The sequence below is a fragment of the Melanaphis sacchari genome, unplaced genomic scaffold, assembly GCF_002803265.2.
Source record: "Melanaphis sacchari strain LSU unplaced genomic scaffold, SCAv2.0 Contig28_pilon_pilon, whole genome shotgun sequence".
Classification (NCBI taxonomy): Eukaryota; Metazoa; Arthropoda; class Insecta; order Hemiptera; family Aphididae; genus Melanaphis; species Melanaphis sacchari.
The window spans coordinates 1,558,284-1,582,970 of record NW_020271162.1 but is presented as its reverse complement, the minus strand read 5'-3'; the positions used below and the strand labels follow the sequence as shown (position 1 = coordinate 1,582,970).

Genomic DNA, 24,687 nt, shown 5'->3' with positions numbered 1-24,687 from the left:
CCCAAACGTCTTAAAAGTATTTTAACCTTAGTAGTTTTTATAAGTGTTTTAAGTTGAAATACAATAAATAATCAGGATAATTATTTTCTTTCATAACGTTATGTTGATTAAATTTGTTGAAACTACCATAAAAGCTCGCTTCAGATGCGTATAATGGTATTAGATATTAATATAATATATTAGCATGTTACAAAAACGATCATATATCAAACACTAATTTAACTAGAATAATAGAAAAATATGGTATTTGAAAAATAATGTAAAAACTTTTTTTAAATTTATATTAAAAAAAATTAATTTTAAAAGACATAAAGGTTTGTACGAACAAACGTATGAAATGTATATAATAAATTTACAGCTTATACTAGTATGTTATAAATCATGAGTATTATGACATTTGAACGATTAAGTTTAGATTTTATTTTTTTTTTAAACGTGAGCATTTGGTAAAACAACGAGTATTTAAGAGGACACTATACCTACATGTGTATTTTCGTCTTACATAAGTAAAACATAGCATATTTTTGATAAACAGTTGCAAGTTTTGTATAGTAATCATTAATAATAAAGTGAATAGACCTATTATTAAACTTAAAATTAAGAACATTATCTGTGTATTGTAATGGAGTTTTTACGATATTTAAAATTTAAAGCGAGTTATAAGAAATTTAAATTATAATATTTTATACAAGCACTTTTAATTTGCTTAAAATATAAAATGTAAAAAAACCCCAAAAGAAAATACAAACAATATTCTTACCTTTAATTTTGATAATAAATCAAATCACTCTATTATTAAAAGTTATTGAAGAAAAATTGGAACTGTTAAACACAAAAGTGCTATATTTTTTTATATTAGTACCTCTTAAATACAAACCAACACATAAAATAAATATATATATAATATATATTTGTTTTAACTTTTTATATTCATAATTTATACTATCCAGCTTAAAACCGTTTGTGATGGTCCATGACGCACTTTATTTTCCTTATAAAAGTTTGAACAATCAACATTTTTTTATTAGCAAAAATTGTTTGTACGTTAGTATTTTTCCATATATTTTCATGATTATATTTTTATAGTATTTATTAAGATACTGTGCACTGGTGGATAAAAAGTATAATTTAATATTTTATTGCTATTGTTTAATTTTACACAAGTCTGAAGAAAATCAAAAAATAAAGAAATAATAGAAAATATAGATATAGGTTTTCGCAATTTTAACAAAACTTTTTCATAATATTAGTCTGAAGAATAATCTTCAGAGAATTAATAAAGTGTTGTGAAAATATGAGTATAACAATAAACCTAACTGTAAAGAAATTATGTATAAAAAAAAAAATAACTGAAAAATGATTAATCGAAAACTCTTACTCTTTGTTGCTGAGCAAGTTTCAAACTCTCCTCGAAATGCTGATGGACAGCTGCCTCGGCTTGTTGCTTTTCGGTATGTTCGCGATTGCCTCTCTGGTGACGGTTTATCATCCGTTCGATTTCCACCTGCCCATATTCGTTATTTGAACCATTTTCGATGGGCACACCTCCACTCCTGCTTTTGCCACCGCCAGCAGAGCCTGGCACGTACTGCGGTTGTTTAGCTCTTTTCATTTCTTTGTAAACGTCCTTTTCCGCATTTCCTCTGCGACAAAAAGGAAAAAAACGATATATGATAGACAACACAATATACTCGTACAGACAAGCTCGTTATATGAAAATCGGAGCAGGTTATAGCATGTTTTTTTTATGTCGTATGTACGATATACTTTATTTGATATAGTGTACAGACGACAATTATTATACCTGACAACTATACAGCGAGATATTATAATATATTTCATATATTTGTCATGTGTACATTTCAGTGTTTACAAACTTCTTTTCGTAAACAGATTCACGTTCTTCAACTTTACAAAATAAACTCGATCAACCCGTCGTTGTAAATTGCTTTATTTCATGCTCGAGTTATAAGTTCATACGTATTTTATTTCAGATTCATGAGCGGAATAATAAATTTATTGATTTTACAATCACGTGTATTTTTTTAGTTTTATTTCTATAAATCTCTCAATGATCAAAAAGCTTGAAAATGTAATCTAAAATCTCTCATATAAATTGTTCTTGTAATTATGTAAAAATATTTAAAAATACATAGACACAATTTATTTTTAAAAACATATGAAATTTGAATTTTGATAAAATTCTTTAAAATCACGAAAGCTTGCAAAAAATAAATTAAATAATCTCTAATAATTATTAAATGTTGTATTATTATGACTAAGGCTTAAAAAATAATACAGAATTCCTCATAAATAGTCCTTACTGAAACCAAAAAAAATGTATAAGCGCATTTAAATTTTAAATTAAAATGAAATTAAGTAACTTAATTTACAAGAAACTATATGTTCATTATTTTTTTATAATTCACCAACATCGTGGAAACTTAATACTTATTCTTCTATTATAATTTAGACCTCGGTACAAAATTATTATTATGGCATACAATTACTGAAAATCTCAAACGACGGTGCCCCTACTGATTATATTATCACAAAACAATGGTAACAATATCATGATTAACATATTAGTCGAAACGTTTTGAAGTAAGTTTTACACCGTTCGCACTCATTAAAAATGTTTTTAAAACAATAGTTTTTCTATTACTCTAATCGTTTTTTTTTTTTTTTTTTTTTTTAAATAAATAGTTTAAAGTAAAAATATTATCTTAACTCAGTAAGTTTTATTTAAATACAATAACAAGTGTCACATACATTGTGAATTTGTAACTTTAAATTCTTTGAATAACTTAATATATTATTAAAAATACAATCTATCCCTACCTTACATATAACTATTTTAATTTAGGAAATTATTAGTAAAATTAAACATTAGTAATAACTAAATTATAATCATTATGCAGGGAATATTTATTTGGTTAAATAACCAATTTAACCTATTAAAAATTGTTATATACAATGTGGTTAAAAAAAAAAAAAAAAAGAAGAAAACTAACCTAATGTAAAATTTAAAAATGTATAAATATGATTATAACATAACGTATTATTTTACTAATTAATAAATAAGTTGATTAGAAAACTGATAAACTAGTATTGTGCTCATATTTGAAACAATATTATTTATTATACACCCGTGTTTTACCTGCTATTTGGTTTGTACTGTTCATTAGGGCGATGTTGGTGGTAATAACTGTTGGCTGCTGTAGAATTATTGTTGGCGTTTGCCACGGCAACGGTTGGTGGTTTCCACAGCATTCCGGCTGCGCCTAGGGCCGGCTGCATCACAGAAGGTGTTGGTGCCTGAGGTGGCATCGGTGGCGGTGGTCCAACAGACGGCGGAGGAAAAGGCTGATATGGCAACATCATCTGTGGCATTTGCGCCGTGTTCGACATGAAAAGGCTCTGGTGCTGAACGCTGTCCACGTGTCTTATGGGACCATTCGGCGACTGGAAAGCACAATATAGCAAGTGAATAGCGGCAAACGAAAACACAATATTATAATATTATTTCAAACGATTGATATGCGGCAGCAATACCTATGTGCACCTTGAAAGATAAGTACGTAATATTCAATTTCATTTTGACGACAGGTTAACGATATAAAATGGCTAATATCTTGACAATTATTATCGTATTTTACTAACGATAGGGCGCACATGGTAACATTAATGTTCAATATACGTGAAATACGTACACGTATTATCATAGATTTTAAAATATACTAAAATACTAAATATTCTAAAATCAATGGTATAATACAAATAAAAACTAAATTAAATTCCAATAGAAATAAATAAAACAAAATTTAGATATTGTGAAAGCTTTTTGAGAGTTAATGTCAGATACACAAAGACAATAAGTTTTTTTTTCTTAAAACAATTAAGATTTCCCAATCAAAGTCGAGGTAGATAAAACTTTGTTTTGTTCACTATTTTACTGTGTGTGTACCCGGAACATAATAATAGCTTGTAAAATCAAACTATAGTGGACAAAGATTATTCTAATATGCAACTATTAATAATTATAATATAATATTATAAATATGTCAATTTCAAACATTAAGTCACCAACCATCGTTCAATGATCGTTGGCCGACGATAAATATTAAATTGATAGCGATAGAATTCTTTTGATTGAGACATGCTCAAGTGTAGAAATACAAATTATAATTATTGTAATGCAAATAGATGCAAATAAAAATGTACGTTATGCAACCCACCTAATGTGTTTAAGTATCTAAAAACCATGCAAAAATAATTATTAATTTAAACACTTTAACAACATATGAATGCATTAATAACAAATCTATGTATATATATTATATATAAAAACGATTGATTCAAAGCTAATCATATTATGTTATTTATAGTAGTTTTGACATTCGCGTAGCAGGTAATAATGTTATCTTGTAATAAAATTGTAATTGTAGCAGGCGATATCTATCAAATTTTATAAATATACCAAATGATTAACTATACATATCTTCTGTATAGGATCACCTTGGTCGATAAAATGGACTTTTACTTTTGATTATTAGTTATCTATTATATATTTATTACATATATAATATACGGGATTTACACCAAATGTGGATAATTCGAGACCCTATTATGATCATTTAGGTACGCGGAATTCCGATAATAATGTTTACCCACGAAGTTCAATATTATTAGTTGCACTGATTGTCCATTACGAAAAACATAATATTTTAATGAATTACAAATTGACGATCTGAATTATTTTTAAAATCCTTATTATCTAATGAAAAACAAATTTTAATAAATGGCGTATGTATTCAAAAAAACTGCTGCACGAATATTGATATTTTTTTAAAAAAGTTTAAATATTTTAGTAAAACGAACATAACGCTTCATATTAATATATTTAAAAAAGGTATATAAATACATTTATATTATATTATACTATCTACAACCAAGGGCGTTTGGGTAATCTTTGAGTTTGATAATGATGTGAATTAAATCCGACATAAACTTTGGACACTATAATCGGGTTGGGATAGAAAGAAGACTATGTGTCTATGCTTATACGCGAATAACATAATATTTCGTATAAACAATTTACTGATAAATCATAAGGTGAAAATAATGAAAGGTTTTAAAATGGTATGTTTCGTTCAATTTTTCAAACCCTACCCATAACACGCTCCCAATAATATAAATACGTCACCTATTTAAATGACACGTAACGCGTAATAATATAATGAATGACTATCATACATCAAAGTAGTCTATGTACACAACACCTATATTCTGAAACGTAATATTGATGGAATAATTATGTTTTAAAATAATATAAACGTGACGTGTGATAAAATGTTGCCCTGTGCGACTGACTGTTAAGTACTATATTATTGTAGAGGGTTGCACTCGGAACCCACACGTTGCGCTGACTTATCACGTCGCTGGCGAGATAGGTACCTAGTTCGTATTTTCATTTATGACCCGACGAGAGTTTATGACAACCCGGCGAGGTATACTCGTATAGTTGTTTATTTTATTACTATAATCATTATCCGTGTATAGGTGCTATTATGTTTTCCACCAAAACAAACATCGATAATAACAAGTTTAAAAAAATATAATATACAATATACCCACTCGGCGCGGTTTATTGTAGCTTGAATATATAATAATAATACAATGTACACTTTTAGGACACTACTTCCCAAAAGTGTCGTCGAATATGTTACTTTTATGAACTCTCAGCGCATGTATAACGTAGGTAGGTACATACTACACAAACTACCAGGTTATATCACATTTTTAAATCATGAGTTTTGATCGAATTTGAGATACATTTTTTTCGTCTATCTAAAAGTCAATTTATATTAAAATAGTTTGAAAAATACGTATTTTTCACAGAGTTGAGTTTAATATTACAGAACTGTATGAACGATAAAAAGAGGAGTGTCGATAAAGAATATTATTTGATATTCTCGAACGAAACTTTTAAAGGAATAACGACTTTTAATAACTATACTTATAAACATATAGACTTTTAAACGCGTATGGACCAAAAGCTAATAACAATATAAAGTATTATTTATTCATTTTATTTTTCTGTTTATAACAAACATAAAGTCAGACGCAAATATTTGAAATCAATAAAAATAAAGGTACTAGGTTTATATAAATAGTAAGCTGTGTAATAATAATAAAAAAAATGCTCATAAAATAAATATTTCATATTCAGATCTGTATAATATTACATACCTATATAATAATCTGCTGACAATCACCTATAATTTATTGAATGGCCAAAGATTTTTGGACTGAAGTCCGATTAATCAGCGTTTATTTCGTTATCTGTTTAGTAGTATTTATACTGTCAGAATGAAAATTATTGAAAAGTAAACAGTTGATTTGACATTGTGGCTCATAAAGCAACCAAATTATATTTAACACAGAAAAAAATCATTTTAATTAAATTGTATTCCATTAAATCGCATTTTATTTATGTGTACATATAAATGTTACATATAAGTTATAGTGCAAACTCTACTTCGGATTAAAACGATGAAATAAAAATGACAAACTGAGACATTTCTGCTTAATAAAAGGAGACTATAAATGCAATATTATATAATATTGGATTTTCGATATTCGGTTTATCACGAAGTAAGAGAATTAAAATCAAACCAGAAGACTAAATTATTATTTATTACTATACAAATAAAATGATATTATTTACAAGTTAGTTATTTTTTTATTTATTTATTTTTTAACATTGGATAATGGTTAACTAAAAGTGATAATAAATTAACAAATATATAATTTAATACGTCTCTATTAATGAAAATAAAAATAGAAATGCCTTATAAAAGCTTAAGGGCTGAGTAATAATTTGCAGCCTATTATTACGCATAGATACCATTAATTAACTTTAACGAGAAGAAATATTAATTTTATACCTTTTGGAGAAAGCTTTGACAAAAATTAAATTATTTTTAAATTTTGCCTTTAAACTAGACATAATTTCCAAAATATTATATTTCAACAATAAAATTCAAATTTAAGTATTTTTTAAACTATGCCTCTTCTCACAAAAACTTATATTTTAATAATTATTTTATTTTTTATTATAAAGGAGGGGCATAATTTCTTGATATTAATTTATTATTAATTTTGAGTATCAAATTATTACTTATTAGTTATTAGAACATAAATTACAACACATTACAATTGATGTACTAATTAATGAATATAATTTACATTTTTACTTTTTATAATGCTCATTATAATAAACCCGCACTTATAAAATAAGATCGAATTTTCCCCAAAAAAAAAAAAATAAATAAAAAATAAGCAATAAATATTAATATTTATTAATTATACTAGAATACATATCTTTTTTGATAAGGTATTTTATAAATTACTTTATTGATGAACAATATCATACAATAGGTCCTACAGTTATAGTTTAAAACAGTGAAGACCAACCTTTTTCTTCGGTTTGTCACTTTGGCAAACGCCAAACTTTGATAATTTTCGACCGGGCTACCAAATATAAAAGTACGAATAATCTAAATCTTAATCTTATACGTTATAATATAATTTAGTTTCACATAATAGGTATATATAATACATAAGGGTATATATTGGACTTGTTTTCTTATCTCTAATAAAAGATATCTTTATTGAAAAGATTACAAATTAAGGTACACATTGTAGGTACACATTGAAAATGTTATTAAAATATTATTTCAAAAGTTTGTAATGAGCCATATATAGAATACCTTCGCAGGCCACGAGTGGCCGCCCGCGGGCCGCGAGTTGGACATCACTGGTTTAAAAGAAGTTTTCTACTCGCAATCACTTGTAGTACAACTTAAACACAAACAACTAATCTCACTCCTAAACTGATAAAAATTTCTTAATTTAAAAACAAACTTTAATAATCTGTAATTAAAAATTATTTTAGAAAACAATAATTATTTGAAATAGGTATCAGATTCATTGCTTTATAACAAAATATTATTCTTTGTATTTTATTATGAACTTTGCAATCAAAAGAAAATATATTTGTTAAACTCACATAATAGATTTATCATTAAAAAAAAATAATATTAATATTAAAATGCATTTATTGATTAATTAAAATCAACAAGACAAATTAAATAGGTAGATAGTAACAAGCAATAGCCATTTACCAAATAAATAAATTAAATAAGCAAATATACAGGGCAATTCAAAATTTATATTACAGCTAAATATCTAAAATGATTAGTAATTAATTTTTTTACAATTTTTGAATTTTGGTGGCCAACTTGAGAAATTCAAATTGGAATCAATACTTTTTTTATAATTATAATGTAAAGATATTTTTGGAGTAGTTCGATACATAAAAAAATCGAAATTTTAACGAGTAATTTAAAAGGAATAAGAATTATTTAAAGCTTAAGTGAGTGGAATAATAGACCAACATATTGCAAGGTATCCCCATCCTACTTTACTCTGCTTATCAAAACTTTAAATACTTATCTCATAAATTATTCATTCAAAATTCGATTTTATGTATCGAAATACTCTGAAAAATATTTTTCTCATTAAAATAGGTTCCCATTTGAATTTCTTAAGTTATCCTTGAACCCCTTTATCAAAAATATTGAAAAGAATATAAAAATTACTAATTGTTTTAGATTTTTTTAATAAAAAAAAAACTTTTGTGTTAAATTGTTTTCTCTATTATAAATACTTAAATAATAAAATGGCTATAACATAAATTTTAAATCACTCTGTATATAAATATATTTATTTTTATAAATAAGTTATTATATATCAAAATAACAGTTGTGAACTAAAACTCAAATACTGGACTTGGGACGTACGATAAACGGAACAGAACTATAAATATTATACAATATATACCTATATATAATATTATTATCGCTTGTAAATAGTTAAAAATAATTTAAGATGCAGTTTCATTATTTATTGACCTACAAATAAAAAAAAAAAAATATATATTTGGTTTAATTTTATAAAAGAAACAATTTTTATTTTATTTTAAATGATCAAAATTTCAAAACTCAACATAAAATATAAGTACAAAAAAATGTATTTCTTATCAAGTTCTAAAATAATATTTTTTTAAACAATCACTAATATAATGAAATTATATTTTTCTATTTGTTATTTTAGTTGAAATTTTAATGGAAAACTGTAAGTTTATGATACTATTTTAAATTTTGTCATTAAATAAGAAAATAATAATACTAACACTAAAGAGAAATACATAGAGTATTTTAATTATTTTTAGTCATAATAATATTTAAAACACAAAATTCGTAAGAACAAATTTTAAATGTTATGTCCGTTTTATTAAACACGTATAAATGATGTCGTGCATGAACACTATCCGCGATGGTCGGATATTATCTGGTCGAAATGAACAAGAATAAAATAAACCATTAAACCTGTTAAAAATGTTAAATCTATTGCTTACAGAACGTAAGCATAAGTCACATTAATTATTACAATATAATATACGATTATACGTATAAAAACAAACAGAAAGGTCGTTTACGTGTTACAAAGGGAATCACATGCGGGAAAAAGCCTTTCGACTGATGAGCTGCAGTTGGTCATCACATCGATATCTTATATTATCTACTTATATGTAATATATGTAGACACCAATGGGATAAAACATGCAAAGCAAATTATCAGCTGTGGTACATAACATTTTATAACTATTTAAAGTTTATGAAATATAATATGATATATTAGAGTTTCGAAGTATTTGTTATTAAAACATTGTTATCGTTCTGCAACCGTTAAGTACATAGTGTATAATGGTAATACCCGGTAACCGTTGGTTGGTAGTATTTCATTTCAAAATTCTCAGTTTAACATCGATATTTCTTTGTATTTTGGTTTATTGACAAATTATTACATTAAGAAAAGTCTAGTACGCAGTAAATTATTTATGGAAAAGGGAAATTATACTCTGAAATGAAAATATCGAATTATTGTGTCGACCAAGTCAAGTGGTCAACCGTGTCAAATGTATTTTTTCAAATTAATTTAAAAACGTTCTATAAATATGTTGTTAAAAATTAATTTTAACAAATTATTCATCAAAATATTTTAAATAATGGCATTGCGTCTTAGTTTTTATAACGAAAACATACAAATTATTATCGTTAAAACATAATAATATGTAAATAAAATGTCCAACAGTAAATAAATTATTATAAAAGGATCGCTAAAAAAAATGGCTAACTTTTTTATTTTATTTTATCCACGTGTAATTTTAGAATATATTAATTATCGATGCTACAATTAATAATTGTTGGGAAAGATTAATTATTATTATTATTTACCTTAGTTTGAAACTTTGTTACGATACATATAAAAAATGTCTGAGCAAGACTGACGGTCGCCTGGTAGCGGTGCGATAACAAACAAGTAACATTATTAATATTATTAAAGAAAACGTCTCATACGAAACCACTGTTATTGCATACAATGTTCTGTAGTGATAAAAATAATATATACTAATTATTATAAATCGATAATAAAAAAAAAAAATTCTATTACGTAGATGTATACAATCAGCTTCTATAGGTCAACTATTAATGTTTTGTAAGGCAAAAAAGAATGGAATGTGTTTCTTTTTGAGAATATGCTGTGCATTCGTAATAATTTGTATAAGACGTAAATTGAATTTATTGCTTTTGCGAGACAAAAGTTACCTATATAGAAAAATAATAAACTTAGAAACAACTGCAGTGACGTCAAAGTTTTCCGTCGACTAAAATCACAATATACATCAATTAATTAATATCGTATAACACTATACTATAAGTAGCGCGCTACTAATATGCAAAGAAAATAACATAAAATGTAATTTAATTGGCTTGTTGTTTAAAAATTTTTTATCATCAATAAGCGTTACGCGTCTTATTATTTAAGAAAAAAATATATCATTAAAGCGTAGGTAGCACATAATATTTAATAGGTATATTATTAGGTTATGTTTTACTTATTTAATTTTTCATCAAAATCCATAGATAAAATATTATAAGTAGGTACCTACTACCATTTATTTGTACAAAAAATCAGCCACACAAATTGAAACTAGACTGTGCTTGTAGCAGTATGTCAAATTCGCAACTAGTTCCTACCATTGCGACGTCCTTTTAATGATAGTGTACGATAAGCACAAAATACGATCTATCTAATAATTTATTATTTGGATATATTTCGTTACGGTCGAAACGCTCTCTTCACTTCAGATTGTGTTGCCATATCACCCGTCTGCATTTTTTTTTTCGGTCAACGAAATTACTCAAATTAGGTACGCACATTACTGCAGATAATAATATATTAATGATCATTTATAATCGAACGTTATTTCAAGTTAAAATATCTGCGTAAACTTTTTAAATAAAATTTTTAACTGATTTATTTCGTATAATTTGACTATTTACTTTATTAACATAATATTTTGTATCCAATAAATATTAATTAATAGTAATTAGTTATAATATTCTAAGATCAAATGACAAAAAAAAAAATTCTATCGACAGCATTATTGTAACTGATTTGTCAATACAGTTACAGTAGGTACCTATATAATATCTTAAATTTATAAACCGTTTTCAATAACAGTTCACGTTTGTACACGATTCGTTTTTGAACCGTTTCGAAACGTGTTTAATAGATTTTCATACTTATTTAATATTTTAAAATTACAATCACTTACATGGCATTTAGCTGTTTTTTCGGTTTTACGTAAATGTATAGTGAAATATGTAAATGAAATCGTTTATTTTTATTATTCTTAATATACGAAATCTATTATGTATAGTTTTACGAGAATATACCGACATGATTTGGAACTCTATAATATTACCTAAATGGACTACCAATCTAAAACATCATAATACAGCACTTAAACGTTTTTCGCACATTGTAACACTTTACGCCGTTAACGCTCCCCTATACGTAATTGCAGTTTTGAGTTATATTTACTTTGAAAAAAAAAAAAAAAAATGTTTTTCACGGACAGTTTTTTTTCTCTAAATTTTTAGATTTGAAAAATCTTATTATCAAATGTAGCTTTTAACATACAAAACAAATAATGTTTTCGATCCAATCATCGTCGATTTGTGTATGCGCGCGTGACAATATGATAATATAATATATAATATGGTACGAATGCATTTTTTCGGTGCATTCGAATAAAGAACCCAATCACGTCCTCGCTTACGACGATAGGGGTGTTATGCGACACAAAAAACAAACAAGCATGCCATCACTCAAGCACCATCGCACCATCGCACAAGCACTAAAACACGCAAACACAAACGCAAACACACATACACACACACACACACGCACACACACACACAAACGCACACACGTACCTGCAGCATGTGAGGATCTCTCCAGACGGGTATATTGTTGAACGGAGACGGCGGCGTTTGATGTTGTTCGTTGGACGGCGACGCGGCGGCCGCATGGTCGTCGGAACCGCTGAACGCGCTGGAATGCGATCCGGACCGTTCGTCGCCCGAGTTGAGCGTGCGCGACGAACTGAGACCGGAATCAGACCGGTCGGCGGTCTCGGCAAACGGCGTGGCCACAGCGGCCATGGTGTGCAGCACGTTGTTGGACAAGGACTGTTGTAGCTTCGACGGAAATGGTGCCGAGTTGACGACGACAGCGGTCGTGGTAACCGTGGTAGTGATGGCCACGGCGGTGGCTGAGTTGATGGACGTGGTGGAATTGACGGCCGAGCTATTGGCCACTACGGCTGGATACTGGTGATGACGGTTGCGATATTGTTGGTATTTTTGCAGCTGGTGTTGCTGCTGCTGCTGCTGTTGTTGTTGTTGTTGTTGTTGTAGTTGCTGCTGCTGCTGCTGCTGCTGCTGTTGTTGTAGTTGCTGTTGCTGTGGCTGTTGCTGTTGTTGCTGTTGCATCTGATGATGTCGTAACTGATCGTGCCGTTGTTGCTGTTGGTGATGATGGAGTTGTTGTGGCTGTTGTTGCGGATGGTGTTGATGATTCTGTTGCTGATACATTTGTAGTTGTTGTTGCTGCATATGTTGCTGTTGTTGCTGCTGCTGCTGTTGAAAATGGTGCAGCGGCGGCGGTGGCAGCGGTATCCTTTTGGTTTTGTCGCCGTTAGTAGTGGCGGCGGCGGCGGCGTCTTCTGTACCGCCACCGACTGCGCTCCGAATACCGCCCAAATCTTCGTCCATGTAATGTGGTGGTGCCCAGTGCACATTCCCATAAGCATTATCGACGGGACCTGCCCACGCCAGAGGTTCTCCGTGTCCTGACGTCTTTGTACGATTTTCTACACTTTGCCCTAGCCAAATTTGCCGATGGCACGACGCACTGCAAACAACATCACCACACATCGATATTCAATTACATATACATTTGTCTCAAAATATCGTAATATTATTACAAGTATGTTATACATGACGCTGAGCTATGTATAACAATTATTATTAAATTAATGATACGCGAAAAGTTGGGTTCTCGTCGGCGACCGAAACGCACACACATTATCTGGAGTAGGTACCTCTAACCATGACAAATTAGATTTGTCAAGCCCCTAACCTATATATCCTCTTTCATATTGGTATTTAAAAAGTTTAATACGTTTCAACCGGATAAAAATATAAGCATTATATTATATAGATCTGACTTTCAGTTTTCAGAAAAATTCCGTTAATTTATAATTACAAATCTCCCCGTTTTAGCCCTTTTAACGGACTTCGAAATACCTGCAAAGGTATACCCGCGTATAGGTTTCTTCCAGAGAATTAACTCTATATTGTAAAACCAAAATAATACTTAATATATATATATATATATATATATAGGTACCTATATTCGATTAAACCTTTTAAAGTATTATATTACACAGATCATATAGAATTCCTCATAAAATATAATACCTGCACGATGATTTACGACCATATTATACGTAGTGTATATCACGATTCCCAAACAATACTATTATTATTACTGTTATTATCATCACGAAAGATGTTTAGTCTGTGTGCGCTAATACTTCAATAAAAATATACGAAAACGTGTACTTAAATGAATTCGACCCTACCATAAAATTTTATACTTTTTAATGGTTCCCGAGACAAAAACAAACATTCAATAATAATAAATAAATACTATATGAATTGGATAAACGATAGTCATCTAACGACTCATCTCTGCACATATTCCCGCATCTGCAAGTCATTATATAATGACATATTTTAATTATACAGTAATACTTTATGTATTAGGGTAGTAGTCTAAGACACTTAAGAGGGTATGCGCTATAATATAAATTACCTACAAAATAATTATTATCTTAAAAACTATTAAGAAAATAATTATTTTTGGCGGCATCGACTGTTTATATAATGTATAATTTTTTTTTATATGTATACAGAAAGAAATCCCGACAGTCGAAGATCTTTATATATTATTGTTGCACTTATATCACCTAAAATTTATAGATGGGGGAAAAACTCGCTTTGTCTTATTAAATGTATTCAAATCATTTAAAGTATTCATTTTTATTGTATAACTAACTACTTTTGTTGCGTTAAAAATATTAAAATAAACTGTACCGTAATTATTAGTATGAAATCTCCATTTACTTAAAACAGTTAAGACATTCACAGAAATTATTAAATACGCTAAAGTGATAAAAGGTCATTACACCAGTTGCATTATTATAAAGTAGACACGATAACATAATACTAAAATATATATAAATTATAATATATATATATATATAATAATATTTTATGACGTATACATAAATAGTATATTACACTATATAACATATCTAATCTGCTGTTGTCATTATAATCAATTTGTGTTTAATATTATAGAGGTAAAGGCAACAGGCATAAAGCTATATAGGTAATATTACCGTTAAGAACTATAAATTATATTTTGTCAGTATAGTTAAAACTTAAAACGAGCGAACACGTAAATACAAACAAAATGTAATGTACGAGTATAGTACCTGCTTATTATGATAGTGTACTGGCCCCATTGTACAAACCTATACAATGTCTTATTAAACAAAACTTAATTAAAATAGTGTCTGATTCGGCGTTCAATACGCGTTATTGCAGTATTGACGGCATAAATTCAAACACAAATTTATAATTAAAGCAAATGTTAATATTATTATGTTATTACTTATTTAATAGATAAAACTGTATGATGTATTAATTTCAAACAATATTAATTAAGCAGTATTTTTAAAATATTTAAAATAAGTGGTTACTGATTCCTAAGCTAATAAATTTAAAGTGAAGCACATAAAGTTTATTAAACGCAATTCAAATTTAAAGTATCTATCTATACAATAAAAACTTTATTTAAGTTAAACCTATTGTTAGATTATTACAGTTAAATTAATTTACAATGGAAGTATAACGAATTCGTGACAATTTTGCATTGAAGCCTATTTCAAAAAATAATTAACATCTTATAACTTAAAAACTTAGTTTATTTTACGAACAATTTCTAATCAAGTTAAAGGACACACAATTAATATAATTGCTTTTATTTAATTCGAATTTTTTGTTAGAATAATTAAAGAAAATCAACTACCCATAACAATAAATGTATAGACTTTCCAAGAAAGGTGTTTAATATAAAACTTTTGAATTACTTTCGCTGCATAAAAAAATGTTTTCCGAACCGTTTATAAATAAATAACTGTTCTCAAGCAAATAACTATGTCCAAATTTAAAACAACCAAATATTTAGAAATTAATTTAATGCAAATTCAACTGAATACGTAATATGTCATTTGCATGAAAATTTCTTTGATTTATAAAACAATTAGCTAGTGATAAAATTAATTCAACTAACATGGCAATTAATTTGTGATTACTGTACTATTTGACAATTAATAATAAGTAAATAATGAAAATCGAAAAGTATTAAAATATAAAAAGAGGTTAAGTATGCCTATTTTAACTTACTGCAGTATAATTTAAAAATACTTCTCCGAATTTTAGACACACCTGCAGGCCTAACCGGTATCGGTGAGCATGGTCAGTAATCGACAACACAAAGCAAAATATTTATCGAACAGAAAACACGAGAATTCGTTACTCGACCCAGTATCTCTGTTCAAAAATATAAACAAAACTAGCATTATATATATATATAGAAAGAGAGATACGTTTGTTGTATACAAAAAGAAACATCTTGCGGCAACCCACCGAACCAAATCCTGTGCCTTATGAAAACAACAATTCCTTTTTGGAGCGAGTATATAATATAATATAACCTACACAAAATAAGGACAGTGTTTTTCTTCAGCTAAACCGAGGGTTGTTTACTAAACCACCTGTTTGAGTTCCGTGAAAGACCATTGGCATAGTTCTATATCCCCTCAATCTCCAATATCATAAAGCCAATACATACTGTAGGTATATAAGTAAAATTCACGACAGTTGTTTGATATAAATTGGTTGTTTTCACTACGTTACTGGTATGACATATATCTATGGTTATGCGATTATGAGTCAGCAAAATGCCAACGTACGTTTTAATGGTTTACACTTGTGTGAGTATATATAGACTTAAAAATACACCCACGATGATGATTTAATCACGCTAATAATTTATAATGCGGGTTCTGTATAGTAAAATTACAAGTACGAGTATATTCTCCTTCTTAAAAAAATTTTTTTTTTCATAACAAAAAAAAAAAACAATAATTATTTCAGATTTATGTAATTAATTGGATGAAAAAAAATCAACTGTATCGTTATTTTTAATTGCTACAAAACAATTTTTAAATTCAAGTTTTTGTAAGCATATTGCAACGGACCTCAAGTTAACTACTTATCAATGCATTTTAAAAATAAACTTAAACTTTTGAAATAGGTAATTAATTATACAGTAAATCGGTAGTTTATTTTTATCATATTGTAACACATATATTATATGTATAAGCGCATAAAGCTGATAATACGTTTCTATGTAAGCAAACAATATTTTTTTAATTCAGAAAAAAATGATAAAGGTAAAAATGATTAAGATAACCTACCTTGAATGTATTTTTTTATTTTATACGGTAATTTAATTTATGATGAATTCACTTTAAGAGATAATAATAATTATTATAATTATTATTATCATTTTTATAATTTTAATTATTTTTTTAAAGTAATTTACACACTTTATAGTTATTACATCACTAAAATAATTTTTAATTTCAATAATGTTAATATTATACACTCAAGTCCTAATATAATATACATAGTTTCACTCCTGATTTGTCAGTGTTCAGATGTTTGTGTTCAAAGAAAATAATAAGAAAAATGCTTAAAAAGTATACCATTTTAAAAAATATGGTAAAATATAATTAATTATGGAAAAAAATTTCAGATAACTACTTACAAATTAAAATTAAGAATTGTAATTGGAAATTTTAATAAATTTATAAAATTAATATTTTTTTTCCTATAAAAAGCATACGTAATATTACAAAATATTGAGCTAAAACAACTAAATATTCTTTAATGTATGTAATATTTTTCAAATGTTAAAAATAACTTTATTTGTTGAACACTATCATGTTTAATGAACCATTTTAATTTTTCATTCCCGTCAGGCTACTAACACTCAATGAAGATACGGAAAAAATATAAAAATCCTGACTCTTATTGATTTCGTTAAATAATATATTTAACATCATAAAATGAAATACATTTTATGTCTTACAACTTATTTTATCTGCTAGTTAGTTATCATGCCAATACCATTATTATGTCTGGGAATATTTACAAAATTAAGATATTTGTATCGGATGAAGAAAACATTAAATAAATTAAATTCAATAGATAAAGCCAATAAATTTAAAAATTTTCTATACATGTATCAAACGATTCTCAAGTAACTATTATATTATAAACTACAATGACGCTAAAATGCGAGATATCTTAATAAACATTTAACTCTTGTAACTTAAGTTCAAATAATATTCAGTCTTCACCATAAGCTATAGGACATCAAGTTTCCACAGAAACATTAAATTGTATGTATTAAGTACCTACATAAAGTTATCCGAAAGAACAGATCACGTTATCATGGTAGTGACTCAAGGAAAGTTTATAGGAAACCGTTTACTAATATGATATACTGAAGATATTAATTTAAGCACTCCATTCTTAAAATAATGAGCACAAGCAATATGTACATTTAAAGTATTATTGGTACCGGCTATTGCAAAGTTATAGATCAACGATTAATAATCTTTTAAAAAAAACTATTAAATCTATTTTAATAGAAAAATGAACTCACTGAGTAAAAATTGAAAAATAAAACTTGAATACACCGTTTCATAAATATGTAAGCTGGCCACACAGACATTGCAGATTTTGGTTATACTAAGACTTCATTCCATAAAATTATCTAGTTATAAATGTTTAACACATTTATACGGAAGCAAATTAATCCAAATAGGTATAAGAGTGATTAGTGGCGTATTTACGGGGAAGGGGGTAATATCCCCCTTAACCTTTATTTTTTATAGATAGTTGTCTCATTTTATTTATTTCTTAATATGATATTACTTTTAAGTATGTCTGTTTTTTAAATGTTCTAGTCGTGGTAATTGTACCACTCTAATATAAAGTTATGTATTTAAGAATTTAGTATGGAAGAGTGTTTATAATAAATTCAATAAGTAGTCGGTAAAAAAAACAAAATGACTATGAAGACCAAGGATTTACTTAGGGCAAAATTTGTTACTATTAGGTATAGGACTAACGAATAATATCGTGATTAGTGAATCTATGAAAAGTAGATATTATGGTATGATCGTCATTCCGAATACTGACTTTCTACCATATTAACTATTGTTAGACTTTATTTAATAAAATATAATTATAAACTTTATTTATTAGAACCGATTTAATGGGTTATATATGTATAATATATATATATTAAGTTATATATGTATACTATATAGCATTTATAATAAATGCTATTAATTTTTAGGTAGGTATTATACAATTTGTGTTAATTCTTATTTCACTTTGATCCACATTAACCGCAATAGATAATAAGTTAGGGGATTTTAAAAATGTATATTATATACGCATTGATGGCCTTATGGGTATTTATTAATTATTATATATTTCATCCCTCTTGCAAAATTTCTAAATACACCACTGAATGTGATGATTGTGCACCTATATATTATATCGAAGATTAGATAGGTACCTTTAAACAAATAAAGTTGATCGAATTACCATAATCCATGATACACTTCAGAGATTTATTTAAATGCGCTTTCTGTATTATAAATATAAATCTAAATAAAAAGCATTTGTACGGAACTTAATATCACGCTCGTGTGTCATGGGAAATACTATTGCATTAATCAAATAAAAATAAAACGAGTTATTTAATCATATCTAAAACGGCTGTTTTCATCTAAACAAATTTAAATATACAAACATATTTTAGGGTTACTATGACACTGAAAACACTGAAAACACGTAGGCATTTCATAATCTGACTGATGTATTAATATAAATAAACTAAAATCATATCATTCCATCGTAGGTACATTTTTGAACGAATTTCTTCTGCATAGTCATAGTGCAAACATCATAAAGACAAACAATAGTGGCAATGCAAATTATTTGTTTAGTTGTTTATATTGTAATGGAAATATATTATGAGTTATTAGTATATTATAGTTCATTATAATAATTACTAATACTCTAAAAAATACTATGTACCTATTATACCTATCTACACTTCATCTAGAATTGTTTAAACCTCGTTAGACTTAAAGTATTTTAAGAATTAATCGAATTCATAGCATATAACAAATAAATAAAATAAAACTCTGGAACATCAAAAAATAAACAGTTTAATAAATGTTTACACTTCGATAAAAATGTTTCATAAAATAAAAAAAACTTGATTACGACCAGTTTTTTTTACTAATATCTAATATTAATTTAAATAATTTATATTTTATACAGTGAATTCATAAGTCAAAATACAATATCTATTTCAATATTCGAAAAAAATTCAATTTTTCCTAACATATGTTTCAAGTGGTTAATACCTACTTATGTATAGAAATATGAGAAATTGAGTCGTAACTTGTATTTAAATTCTTATAAAATAAGTACGTTCTATCAAAGGTAACATAATTATATTAATGATAACATAAATTATTGATGTTATTATCGTATATATATACACACGTGTATATATATATATACCCACTTATAATAACGTTAAGTTTAAACTATTTAATTATATTTCTACAAGATATAAATTTCAATAGTTAAATCTATATCATTAAAAAATTATTAAGTGCCTACAATTGAAGTTTATCATAACAAACTACTTTATGAAAAAATACATGTCTTAGAAATACTATTTATTAAGACAAACTCGAAAACGAACGATTATACAATAACTATATAATAAGTGCCTATTATAGATATGTGACAATAGTATTCTAAAACAATTTTATATTAAATTTGAAAAAAAATAATGAACACATAATGCAGAATTTATATTTTTTAAATTATTTAAATTTTTGTATTATTATTATTAAAGTTTAAATTTATTAAATCCTTTCATAATATGTATGTCTATACCTATTTATAGTGGTTATTATCCCACAACAGCAAATAATTATATTTCAACCCAGTTAAGTACAAATAATATTAGTTATTATAACTCTAGAAACCTAATCTTATTAAAAGCACCGGTCAATATAATAATTAAAAGATTAAATATGGTTATTAATGTTCTTGATAACCATTGACCATACATAAACAGATTCAAACTATTTAATGTTATTAATTAACTATAAATTTAATTTATTTCATAACAAAACAATCGAAAAAACTTAGTCGTATTAAATTATATGCATACAATTTAGTTAAGTATATATTTTAATTGATAAAATATTTTTAGTATTCAGCGAAAATGTACAACTAATCAAAATCAATGAAAGTGAAATAAAAGAAAAATAGTTAAAGGAATATGTAGAGTTCAGTCCTAGTATATCATGGCAAAAATTAAAGTAAAATATAAACATTAATATATCTATATATTTTTTCAAATAAAAAATTGTATGTACTCATAATTGATTATACTCACAATGCCTATTATAATAGGTTTATTTATAATTATTATATGCAAAAGTACTTTGTTCATTTTAATTCATCTTTAAAGCTGAGCTGCAATATACAACAATTATACGCTAGATAATCGGGTAAGATTAAACATAAATAAAAAAATTTTTAATTCAAAAAAAAAAAAATTATAGTAATAATAATACGTAAATTCTCAACATTATTTGGATTGTGGTTATATAATTTACCATTTATTTTCCATTTTTTTCTAAAACAATTTTATAGTTTTATATTTCTTATTTTGTTTAGTCAGATTTTTTGAATAACTTTCTAATTGTATCTGAATTATATAGATAATATGCATATATTATAGATTTTATTCCAAATACTTTTGAAATGTTATAACGGTTCAGTATTTTAAAACTATGTCGTTATTGTTGTATTCCCCCAAATTCCCTGAGTTATATAGCCTTGGGAACTGAATAGATTAAAATATATAGTATATTGTTCAAATTCCATTCCTTATTTTACTATATACCTTCTATTGAAGGTTACACGTTTTACATTTTATTATTTTAATAAAATACTAATTATCTAATATTTAATGATATGCAAGCAACGTGAGTACGGTTATTTTTTTGTTTTACTTGGACACGGTAACAATTACAATAAAGTGACGAGTAATTATTTTTAAAAGTATGTTAGGATAACATTGTTATTATTCGTTTAATAACTTTACCTGAATATTCAAAGAATATGAACCTTGATATTCAAAATTACAAAGATTACCCAAATATACTAATTTAAATTTACTTATTAAATAACATTAGCAAATAAAATAATTTATTGGATAAAAAACATATGCTATTAAAATACCTACATAATTTTAATAAAAGCATGAATGCATTCAACGTCATTGGAAATTAAACGTTATTAGTTATTATGTAGAAAATAAAGAGCAATAAAACTTCAGTAGCATATAATAATTATTAATTTTTAAGTGGTAAGTGATAAGTAATAACCATTATAATAAACATATACAGTGAGAGAGAAAATTTAGCTAAATTGAAACATGCAAACCTAAATAAATCTAAAACCAGAAATTTTTTTGTTTACATTATTCTAATTTAATAAACCTACTTTTTAACAGAAGTTGTGAAAATCTATAACAGTAACTGTATGAGAATATATTGTTAAAATTGTCAATGACATAAAAATTAATACATACTGCAGAACATAATATCATGATAGTCATGTTTAAATGGAATTGTTTTTAGAGAGATTTCACAACAACTGTATATACTTAATATATATACCTATATTGAATTAAAAATTGTAGCATATATTATACACATGTAAATAATATTTAGGAAAAGGATTATAAACATAAAAGTACATTATTGTTTAGTAATTTTATCAGTTATTCGCACTGTCACTCATTTAAGATAATATAAATTAAGACCTACGAATTATCTAGTACTTACAGTTAAATTAAAATTGTATGATAAATAAAGTATTTGAATTGTATTTGAATGTATCAGATTAAGTATTGTCGCTATTAAAAATGATTGCATGGCCCTCTATTAATTTAAATAATACATTTGAAGCATAATAAATATAATATAAATTAGTCCATTTAAATCAACATTGATGATAAAATAAATCTTCAGTATAATTATTTAGAATGATGTCTAGAATGCATTTATAATTATTTTCTATAAAAATTATGACAATATGATTGAAAAAAAAATGTTTAAATACAAATGATAACAATATAATTATTTTTAAATTAGTGAGTTAGCAAAAACAATTTTCTTTGATGTAATAACAATAATACTATAAAGTAAAAATATATGATAAGTACTTGTATGTTTAAACATTTATAATTCATTATTGTATTATATTATTTAACCTGGAAATTAAAAATACAAAATCGATTATTCGATGAGCAAAAATAAAGCTCCTAAGGAAAATGCCTGTGGCCTGTCTAAGAATTTATATTATAAACAATCATTTAATTATATTATACTTTAATATAATTTTAAGATTAAATTAAACCAAACCACTAATGATAAACTTTAAAGTTATTATTAATTCATTCAAAACTATAATGAAATGTGTAAACGTCATCGGCTACATATAAAAGTCAACCGTTTATTATGCATAATAGAAAATAATATAATAATATACAAAGCTGTGACCGCTTGCCAACAGAGAGAATCAGATATAACTATTTTTGTAAGACGTGAGGAATCATCACTATTTAATGAGCACGAAATCGCGTTGAACACTCAAATATCAAATCGGACGTGTGTAATTCGTGATGTGCTAGTTTTACTGGTAAAGATAGCATGACATATATTGATAATATTTATGAGAATATATATGAAAATATTATATAATTTAAAAACTGTATAAGAACAAACATAAATAATAGACACTAATCTCATTAAGAAAAAAAACGTGAAAACAATAGGTAGTTAATGTCTAATTAATGTAACGTAGTCGTAATGTATTTATAAAAAAAAATGCAATTAATAAGTTAATGATAATAAATAGAGAAACACAAAAGTTTAAATTTAAAACGTTGAAGAACAATAACAGTAAAATATTAAATTGCAGTTCGATTAGTTATTTAAAGGAAAACGATTTGAAATGTATTAATTAAAGCAAATCGACATATGGGCGAGTAGTTTTTATACAACAGTGAATTCACACCATATTATTATTACGTTACGACAAAAATAAATCATTCAAAATTACGGATATTTACAATAATATGCGAGTTAAAAAAAAAAGTGAAAAACAATAATCCATTTTAAAAACAGATGACGTTCTACATAAATAAAAATTGTTGAGTCATAAATAATAATAAATATAAATCTAAAATCAGCTTATTGATTCAACAATATCTACAATAAATTATCAAAAATAAAAAATATATCGAAAGAATTATGAAGTGTTGATAAGTGTTATAATGTGTAAATTAAAAAAAAATTGTTCACGAGCTATTATTATTATAAGTAGGTATTTCGTATTCATTAGTAACTGACGTTGAATCGAACAATAAATAATTTTGATCCTTCATTTTCATAATATGTAGTTTCTCAGTAATAAGCACTGCTTAATTATTCTTTAATAAGAATATTTTTATTTATTGCTAAAAATTAAACAAATTATTCAACTTAATTAATATATTTTCATACTTGAATATAGTGAATTATACAACTAAATTATATTGTATTAGAAGATAATTAGAAACATAATGACTATATATTTTACACAACCGTTAAAAAATATAGTATATTATATTAAATATGAGTAATAAAAACTACTGTTAAGCAAACTGAATAGCTGAAGATAAAACATTGAAGTTAAACAGACATTTTATACTAAATTAACATTTTTATATTTTTAATTATTATACACCACTTATTGCAATAACGAAAAACAAGTTAATATTTTCTTATGTATATTCCTACCTAACTTGGTTATTTAATGTTGCGAAATTATAGAATGAAGAACTTAT

The 24,687-nt window shown here is 26.2% G+C and overlaps 1 protein-coding gene across 3 annotated transcripts in view; it reads right to left on the bottom strand.

Moving 5' to 3' along the window:
* Positions 1 to 24,687, bottom strand: part of LOC112595680 (lysine-specific demethylase 3A-like) — a 65,845-nt gene that overhangs the window by 10,155 nt on the left and 31,003 nt on the right. For 2 of the 3 annotated variants that reach the window (XM_025340977.1, XM_025340978.1), the window contains exons 2-4: positions 12,414 to 13,392; positions 3,161 to 3,465; positions 1,379 to 1,643 (exon numbers count right to left, since the gene is read on the bottom strand). In XM_025340977.1, the coding sequence (XP_025196762.1) occupies positions 1,379 to 1,643; positions 3,161 to 3,465; positions 12,414 to 13,253 (1,410 nt within the window). In that variant the 5' untranslated portion in view covers positions 13,254 to 13,392. The remainder of the gene's footprint in view (positions 1 to 1,378; positions 1,644 to 3,160; positions 3,466 to 12,413; positions 13,393 to 24,687) is intronic. The other variant, XM_025340979.1, reaches the window with a different exon arrangement.